The sequence below is a fragment of the Mya arenaria genome, chromosome 12 (assembly GCF_026914265.1).
Source record: "Mya arenaria isolate MELC-2E11 chromosome 12, ASM2691426v1".
NCBI lineage: Eukaryota > Metazoa > Mollusca > Bivalvia > Myida > Myidae > Mya > Mya arenaria.
The window spans coordinates 43,334,564-43,343,728 of NC_069133.1; the positions used below are offsets into that span (position 1 = coordinate 43,334,564).

Consider the following 9,165-nt stretch of genomic DNA (forward strand, 5'->3'; position numbering starts at 1 on the left):
GTGGTCATAGTTGGTGAGACGAGCAATCTGCTCCCTGGGGTCATAGTTGGTGAGACGAGCAATCCGCTCTCTGGAATGATAGTTGGTCAGACGAGCAATCTGCTCCCAGGGGTCATAGTTGGTGAGACGAGCAATCTACTCCCTGAGGTCATAGTTGGTGAAATGAGCAATCTGCTCCCTGGGGTCATAGTTGGTGAGCCGAGCAATCCGCTCTCTGGGATGATAGTTGGTTAGACGAGCAATGTGCTCCCTGTGGTCATAGTTATTCAGACGAGCAATCTGCTCCCTGTGGTCATAGTTGTTGAGACGAGCAATCTGCTCTCTAGGATGAAAGTTGGTCAGACGAGCAATCTGCTCCCTGGGATGATAGTTGGTGAGACAAGCAATCAGCTCCTTGTGGTCATAGTTGGTAAGACAAGCAATCTGCTCCCTGGGGTTAAAGTTGGTCAGACGAGTAATCTACTCTCTGGGATTATAGTTGGTCAGACGAGTAATCTGCTCCCTGTGGTCATAGCTGGTCAGACCAGTAATCTGATCCGTGGGATGATAGTTGGTGAGACGAGCAATCTGCTCGATAGGATGATAGTTGATGAGACGAGCAAGTAATCTGCTCTTAGGGATGATAGTTGGTGAGACGAGCAATCTGCTCCCTGGGATGATAGTTGGTGAGACGAGTAATCTGCTCCCTGTGGTCATAGTTGGTCGAACGAGCAATCTGCTCCCTGGGGTCATAGTTGGTGAGACGAGCAATCTGTTCCCTGGGGTCATAGTTGGTCAGACGAGCAATCTGCTCCCTGGGATGATAGTTGGTCAGACGAGCAATCTGCTCCCTGGGGTCATAGTTGGAGAGACGAGCAATCTGCTCCCTGGGATGATAGTTGGTCAGACGAGCAATCTGCTCCCTGGGGTCATAGTTGGTGAGACGAGCAATCTGCTCCCTGGGGTTAAATTGGTCAGACGAGTAATCTGCTCTCTGGGATGATAGTTGGTGAGACGAGTAATCTGCTCCGTGGGATTATAGTTGGTCAGACGAGTAATCTGCTCCCTGTGGTCATAGTTGGTCAGACGAGTAATCTGATCCGTGGGATGATAGTTGGTGAGACGAGCAATCTGCTCCCTAGGATGATTGTTGGTGAGACGAGCAATTTGCTACCTTGGATGATAGTTGGTGAGACGAGTAATCTGCTCCCTGTGGTCATAGTTGGTCAGACGAGCAATCTGCTCCCTGGGGTCATAGTTGGTGAGACGAGCAATCTGCTCCCTGGGATGATAGTCGGTGAGACGAGCAATCTGTTTTCTGGGATGATAGTTGGTCAGACGAGCAATCTGCTCCCTGGGGTCATAGTTGGTCAGACGAGCAATCTGCTCCCTGGGGTCATAGTTGGTCAGACGAGCAATCTGTTCCCTGGGGTCATAGTTGGTCAGACGAGCAATTTGCTCCCAGGGGTTATAGTTGGTGAGACGAGCAATTTGCTCCCTGGGGTCATAGTTGGTGAGACGAGCAATCTGCTCCCTGGGGACAAAGTTGGTGAGCCGAGCAATCTGCTCTCTGTGATGATAGTTGGTTATACGAGCAATCTGCTCCCTGTGGTCATAGTTGGTCAGACGAGCAATCTGCTTCCTGTGGTCATAGTTGGTGAGACGAACAATCTGCTCTCTGGGATGAAAGTTGGTCAGACGAGCAATCTGCTCCTTGGGATCATAGTTGGTGAAACAAGCAATCAGCTCCCTGTGGTCATAGTTGGTAAGACGAGCAATCTGCTCCCATGGGTTATAGTTGGTCAGACGAGTAATCTGCTCTCTGGGATGATAGTTGGTGAGACGAGTAATCTGCTCCGTGGGATTATAGTTGGTCAGACGAGTAATCTGCTCCCTGTGGTCATAGTTGGTCAGACTAGTAATCTGCTCCGTGGGATGATAGTTGATGAGACGAGCAATCTGCTCCCTGGGATGATAGTTGGTGAGCCGAGCAATCTGCTCCCTGGGATGATACTTGGTGAAACGAGCAATCTGCTCCCTGTGGTCATAGTTGGTGAGACGAGCAATCTGCTCCCTGTGGCCATAGATGGTGAGACGAGCAATCTGCTCCCTGAGGTCATAGTTGGTGAGACGACGACCAATCTGCTTCCTGTGGTCATAGATGGAGAGACGGTCAATCTGCTCCCTGTGGTCATAGATGGCGAGACGGTCAATCTGCTCCCTGAGGTCATAGTTGGTGAGACGACGACCAATCTGCTCCCTGTGGTCATAGTTGGTAAGACGAGCAATCGGCTCCCTGTGGTCATAGTTGGTGAGACGAGCAATCAGCTCCCTGGGATGAAAGTTGGTGAGACGAGCAATCTGCTCCCTGTGGTCATAGTTGGTGAGACGAACAATCTGCTCCCTGTGGTCATAGTTAGTCAGACGAGCAATCTGCTCCTTGTGGTCCTAGTTGGTGAGACGAGCAATCAGCTCCCTGTGGTCATAGTTGGTGAGACGAGCAATCTGCTCCCTGGGGTCTTAGTTGGTGAGACGAGCAATCTGCTCCGTTAGGTCATAGTTGGTGAGACGAGCAATCTGCTTCGTGAGATTAAAGTTGGTGAGAAGAGCAATCTGCTTCATGTGATCATAGTTGGTGAGACGAGTAATCTGCTCCCTGTGGTCATAGTTGGTGAGACGAGCAATCTGCTACAATGGATGATAGGTGGTGAGACGAGCAATCTGCTCCCTGGGATGATAGTTGTGAGTCGAGCAATCTGCTCTCTGGGATGATAGTTGGTGAGACGAGCAATCTGCTCTGTGGGATGATAGTTGTGAGTCGACCAATCTGCTCTCTGGGATGATAGTTGGTGAGACGAGCAATCTGCTCCCTGGGATGATAGTTGGTGAGACGAGCAATCTGCTCTCTCTGATGATAGTTGGTCAGACGAATCATCTGCTCTCTGGCATGATAGTTGGTCAGGCGAGCAATCTGCTCCCTGGGATTATAGTTGGTGAGACGAGTAATCTGTTCCTTGGGGTAATAGTTGGTCAGACGAGCAATTGGCTCCCTGTGATGATAGTTGGTGAGACGGGCAATCTGCTCCCTGGGATGATAGTTTGTGAGACGACCAATCTGCTCCCTGGGATGATAAATTGTCAGACGAGCAATCGTCTCCATGGGATAGTAGTTTGTCAGACGAACAATCTGCTCTCTGGGATGATAGTTGGTGAGACGAGCAATCTGCTCTCTGTGATGATAGTTGGTGAGACGAGCAATCTGCTCTCTGGGATGATAGTTGGTGAGACGAGCAATCTGCTCCCTGGGGTTATAGTTGGTGAGACGAGCAATCTGCTCCCTGTGGTCATAGTTGGTGAGACGAGCAATCTGCTCTCTGGGATGATAGTTGGTGAGACGAGCAATCTGCTCTCTGGGATGATAGTTGGTGAGACGAGCAATCTGCTCTCTGGGATGATATTTTGTGAGACGAATAATCTGCTCCCTGGGATGATAGTTGGTGAGACGAGCAATCTGCTCTCTGGGATGATAGTTGGTGGGACGAGCAATCTGCTCTCTGTGATGATAGTTGGTGAGACGAGCAATCTGCTCTCTGTGATGATATATAGTTTGTGAGACGACCAATCTGCTCCCTAGGATGATAGTTTGTGAGACGAGCAATCTTCTCTCTGGGATGATAGTTTGTACGACGACCAATCTGCTCCCTGGGATGATAGTTTGTGAGACGAGCAATCTGCTCTCCGGGATGATAGTGGGTGAGACGAGCAATCTGCTCCCTGGGATGATAGTTTGTGAGACGACCAATCTGCTCCCTGGGATGAAAGTTTGTGAGACGACCAATCTGCTCCCTGGGATGAAAGTTTGTGAGACGAGCAATCGTCTCCATAGGATGATAGTTTGTGAGACGAGCAATCGTCTCCATGGGATGATAGTTTGTGAGACGACCAATCTGCTCCCTGGGATGATAGTTCGTGAGACGAGCAATCTGCTCCCTGTGGTCAGAGTTTGTGAGACGAGCAATCTGCTCCCTGGGATGATAGTTTGTGAGACGACCAATCTGCTCCCTGGGATGATAGTTGGTGAGACGAGTAATCTGCTCCCTGTGGTCATAGTTGGTCAGACGAGCAATCGTTTTAATGGGATGGTAGTTTGTCAGACGAGCAATCTGCGCTCTGGGATGATAGTTGGTGAGACGAGCAATCTGCTCTCTGGGATGATAGTTGGTGAGACGAGCAATCTGCTCTCTGGGATGATAGTTGGTCAGACGAGCAATCTGCTCCCTGTGGTCATAGTTGGTCAGACGAGCAATCTAGTCTCTGGGATGATATTTGGTGAAACGACGAGCAGTCAAATCCATGGGCTGATAGATGGCCGGACGAGCACAATGCTTCCTTGGGTGAAAGTTGAAAAGACGAGCAATCTACTCTATTGGAAGATAGTTGACCAGAATCTTCTTCATTGGATCAAAATTGGTCAAACGGGCAATTTGCTCCATTGGGTGATAGTTTACCAGAATAGCAATCTTCTCCCTTGGATGACAGCAAAGGAGACGAACAATTTTCTCCATTGGATGATAGTTAGTCAGTTGGTCGGATGGGCAATCTACTGCCCAGGACGATAGTTGCTCAGACGGACAATCTGCTCCCTGGGATGATCATTGGTTAGAGGAGACATTCGCTACCTGCGATAGTTGGTCAGACGAGCAATTGACGTAGAAACCTAGTTTATGACCTAAAATAACATTTTTGAACTTATCCGAAATCATCACCATCATTATCAACACCACCATATTTTATTAGTAGTCAAAATGCTTAAGTGTTTTTTAAACGAGACCAAAACAGATTCACAGATCCTTGCCAGAAGCAGACTGATTCAAATTTTGTTCGTATACCCCATGATGTAAACCCTTTTACATTCTCTCTGGTTTTTAGCACTTTGCGGAATATCATAGAATCTTTACCAGAAACAGACTAATGTTCGAGCTCAAAATAAGTTTTTACACTCTTAAATTGACCCCAATTGCAGATGTCCTTTCAAAATGTGATTCTTATCTCCACATACAGCTTACCGACATCATGAAGTACCTGTAAACATTTTTATTCTCCTAATTTATACCAATTGCAGTCGACCAATCAAAATGTGTTTCTTATTACCCCCAAATAGTTTATAGATATCATGAGTTACATTTCACTTCACGTGACAATAATCAAAGGCTTTTACTGGGTATCGTTCCAAAAAGGGTCTTGTAAGCAATAAATTATGTGACGTAAAATTCAGACCAAGCCCTTTTGACAGAATTTTAGTAAACGAGGTAAGGGAACTAATTTAAAGACAGTTCTTACTTTAGACATTAACGGTTGGTCTGAGTCAAATCCCTTGGATAGTCGATAGTATCAAGTACTATATATGTATATGTATATGAGTTTAGCTAAAGGAAGAAAATTCGATTATTATTATTATTATTGAAGTATTCTAGCCATCTTAAGCAGATGCTTAAGCGATTGACTGTTACATCTATTCCCAGAATATCCAATTGACACCTGCCGGTAACAGTAATGAAGCTCTTATAAAAAAATAAACGCTATGGCCTTTTTGACCACTAAGTAATTAGATAGAAATGATGACCCTGGCGAGGAGCGACTGTGTTACATTAGGCCACAATGTATTGTGAAAATGTATCATGTATAAAACAAACCGGAAAACACGTATTACCTGGGTTAACAGTCTTTACCCCACCCATCCATTCCAGAACTCGCAGCAGATATAGTTCAGTTTGTACCTCAATTGTTCAGTGCAACATTCAATATCCAAACCATATCATGAATTTGTTCAAAACGGTGAATGAAATCATATTAAACAAAACTATGTACCTGTTTTATCGTAATATGTGTGAATTGCAATTTCTTGAAAAAATCCCATGCTCCTTGTTTGAACCAACAGTAAAACCATTTTTTACCAAAATTTCGAATTTGGTTGTTTAGTCATTGACATGAAGAATGAGAGTATAGAATTCATATATTTGAGTCAAACCACTTGATCATTCATTGATGCGGTGTAAGGTTTTTTTTATACTATTATTCTGTATTTAAAGGCTGAAACTGTGAAATATTAGCAGAATTTACAGCCTCTTCGTAAACATTTTTTATTCTCTGTTGCGACAAAATATTGCACTTCTTTTATTTTTTTCTGAGTAAAACGGCAGGTATTTGAAAAAAAAAACAAATGGCTTTATTTTCCTCTTAAGTTTAGTAAGACACATAAAGCCATTTGGCACAGGTAATAAAACGGACCATGAACAAACACAGACGCATAAAAATAAACGAAACGCTACTTGTACGATAACTTGTGGCGTGCGAATTGCTTTTATGTACAACGTCATCGATGTATGTGTATTTTGTAGTTCAAATTTTGCAATGTTTTGCAATCTCTCTATTATTGAACAATACAAAAGCATCCATTGGCTCACAAATCATTATAACAACAATGATTAATAAAGTCCTTTTAAAATATCCATTTTGATAAGCTTATGCTTTTAAATGTTTACGTACACATGATATGTGTTGAAAATGTACTTTTTGTATAGTGTATGTTGTATTCATTTATAAGTGCTAACTAGTAAAAGACAAAACGCATTTTGATACAAGACGTAAGGATGTCCTCATGGCATAGCTGCATTTCTTAATAAACTGACTTCCACAATTATGTAGGAGTTGTTTTATCCAGAGCTATTTTATTGTACATTTGACAAACATAATAAACAGCTTGATTTTAAATTACTAGTGGTACGATCAACAAAGCAATGCCATTGCACTTGTTCATCTTATAGTATTTCTAAATTGTTTTCACTAGATGTTAAAGAAACTAATCTCATTGTGATTTGTTTATTATAAAACATAAGTGCTTGATGACAATTTATTGATGTGAACATGTTCACGAATTACATTTTGATGTCCACTAGAAAATAAATACACCTTGAGGTCAAAATCAAGTGCATATTTTCCTTACAAACATAATATTATATATCATAACAAAGGAAAACTGTCAGAAAAAAAATCTTCATCGTAATCCGCTGGAAGCTAAGCGATCAGATGTCTATAATAACTTTAAATAGCAAAACAATTTTTAGCTCCTTCTTATTTCAATGTGAATTTTAATGACCAACAAAACCCTTAAAAAGGACCAAAATGTAAAAATCATACAATTAATACAAAACCATCACCTTCAAGGGCAAGAATTATCCTAACATATATGTAGGAAGTAAGTTGATCTGTTGAAAGACTAAGTCGTGAGAACTGTTTAACCATATTTTCCCCATATAACTCTATAGGCACTTTCGCTTCAGCGGATTTCTCCAAAGTTGGCAATGTAGTAAGTAGATCCAGTTTATCTATTGCAACAGAATATATCATGATTATAAACTAAATGTAATTCCATCTACTTCATCGTATGGCGTAAACTGAAAGTCGCTGAGATTGCGAGTCATATGAGAGACCCTGGACGTTTCTTAGTTTAATAGAAAGTACAGCTACTTTGTAATCATAATTCTCTGTTGCGACAAAAGGTTTGCATTTCGTTCATTTTCACTAAGTAAAATGCCATTTGTTATTTGAAATAAAACCCATATGTTTTCTTTAAGTTTAGTAACACAAATAGCAAATTTGGTAAAGGTAATAAGACGAACTCTGAACAAAAACAGACACATGAAAATGAACGAAACACTACTCGTACAATAACTTGACGTGTGGACTACTTTTGTGTAATACGTCATCAATGTTTGTGTATTTAGTTGTTCAATTTTTGCAATGTTTTGCATTTTCTCTATTATCAAATAATACAAAAGCCTCCTTTGGTTATTATAACAAAAAGGAAGTCCTTTTAAAATAACCATTTGTATTAGCTAATGAGTGTTAATTTATACGTAAACATGATATACATGGATGATGAAAATGCACTTTTTGCATATTATAGTGAACACTATTTCTACAATGCTTTCAATACATACAGAAGAAAAATCCAACCTCATTTTGATTTTTCTATTATCAAACGTAAGTGCTTCATTACAAATTATTGATGTGAACATGGTTATGAACAAAATTTTGATGTACGCTAAAAAATAAGTGCACCTACCTTGAGGTCAATATTAAGTGCATATTTTCTTTAACAACAAAGTACTATTTATCATAACAAAATAAAACTGTTAGTAAAACGATCCAGGTCATCTACTGAAACAGAATATATCATGATAATTAACAACATGCAATTCCATCCAGTTCATCTCATGGTATAAACTGAAAGTCCCTGAGACTGTGAGGAAAATCGCGAGTCACCTGAGATGCCATTGGAAGACCCTGAAAGTTTGCGGAAATGTACATTCTTAGGCGCCTCCTCAATCTCGAGAGGTTGGGGAGAGTTGTATCCAGCCTGCAGTTTTGCCATTAAGTATACAAAAACGTGACTCCAGCTGTCCGACACTTCTGCTGTAAATCTGGCGTCAAGAGCGCGCGCCCACTGCCACATTAGGGCTTCATAGAACACTTCGAAGTACTCGACCTTGAAACCCACGTAATGTTTGTGCTGCTTCCCAAGAGTAAAGAGCAGCTGAGCGAGGGTGTTGTCAAGGTCATCAATGTTATCCACAGCGGCCCCAATCGCGCTCATGAAGCGGGCAGCGTGTCCCTTAATCACAATGTTACGCGCGAGCTCCGAGTGACGAACATTCTCAACTTTAAAGAGTTTCTTTATTTCCGGATGGATTTCAAAAATACGCAAGAAAACCTGCATCCCATTTCCCTGCAAGTCTTTGGCTAGAACAGACCAAGTCCTTTTGACAATGCCGCTCTCGTCCTCAGAAATATCACTGTTCACTGAACTGATGTTGTTGAGGGTGATCCGAATGGTGGGTGTGCGGTTCGCGTCTATGCCATTTTCAAGCAGCTTCATACACGACCTGTAAATACAATACAGAAGGACATTGGTGGCTACTTATTTTGCAATTCCATAGTGGTTATAGGTTCGTGAAACTGGTTAGTGATTTTCAAATCAAAGTGTTATCTCTTTATGTTTGAATAAAATATTGAAAAAAAATATGAAAGCATTTAATGTGAAATTTTATTTCAAATAAATTATGAGGCCACGACCGGTCTTACATACCTATGAGCATTATTCGCCGCAGAATTGGCACAGCCCAT

At 42.1% G+C, this 9,165-nt stretch overlaps 1 protein-coding gene across 1 annotated transcript; it reads right to left on the bottom strand.

Annotated features, from left to right (window-relative positions):
* Positions 1-8,248: 8,248 nt before the first annotated feature.
* LOC128210718 (neuroglobin-1-like) lies at positions 8,249-9,165 on the bottom strand. Its single transcript, XM_052915072.1, has 2 exons — positions 9,128-9,165; positions 8,249-8,924 (listed from the first exon to the last, which is right to left on the bottom strand). Exons 1-2 carry the CDS (start codon positions 9,163-9,165, stop codon positions 8,249-8,251), a joined length of 714 nt encoding a protein of 237 aa, XP_052771032.1.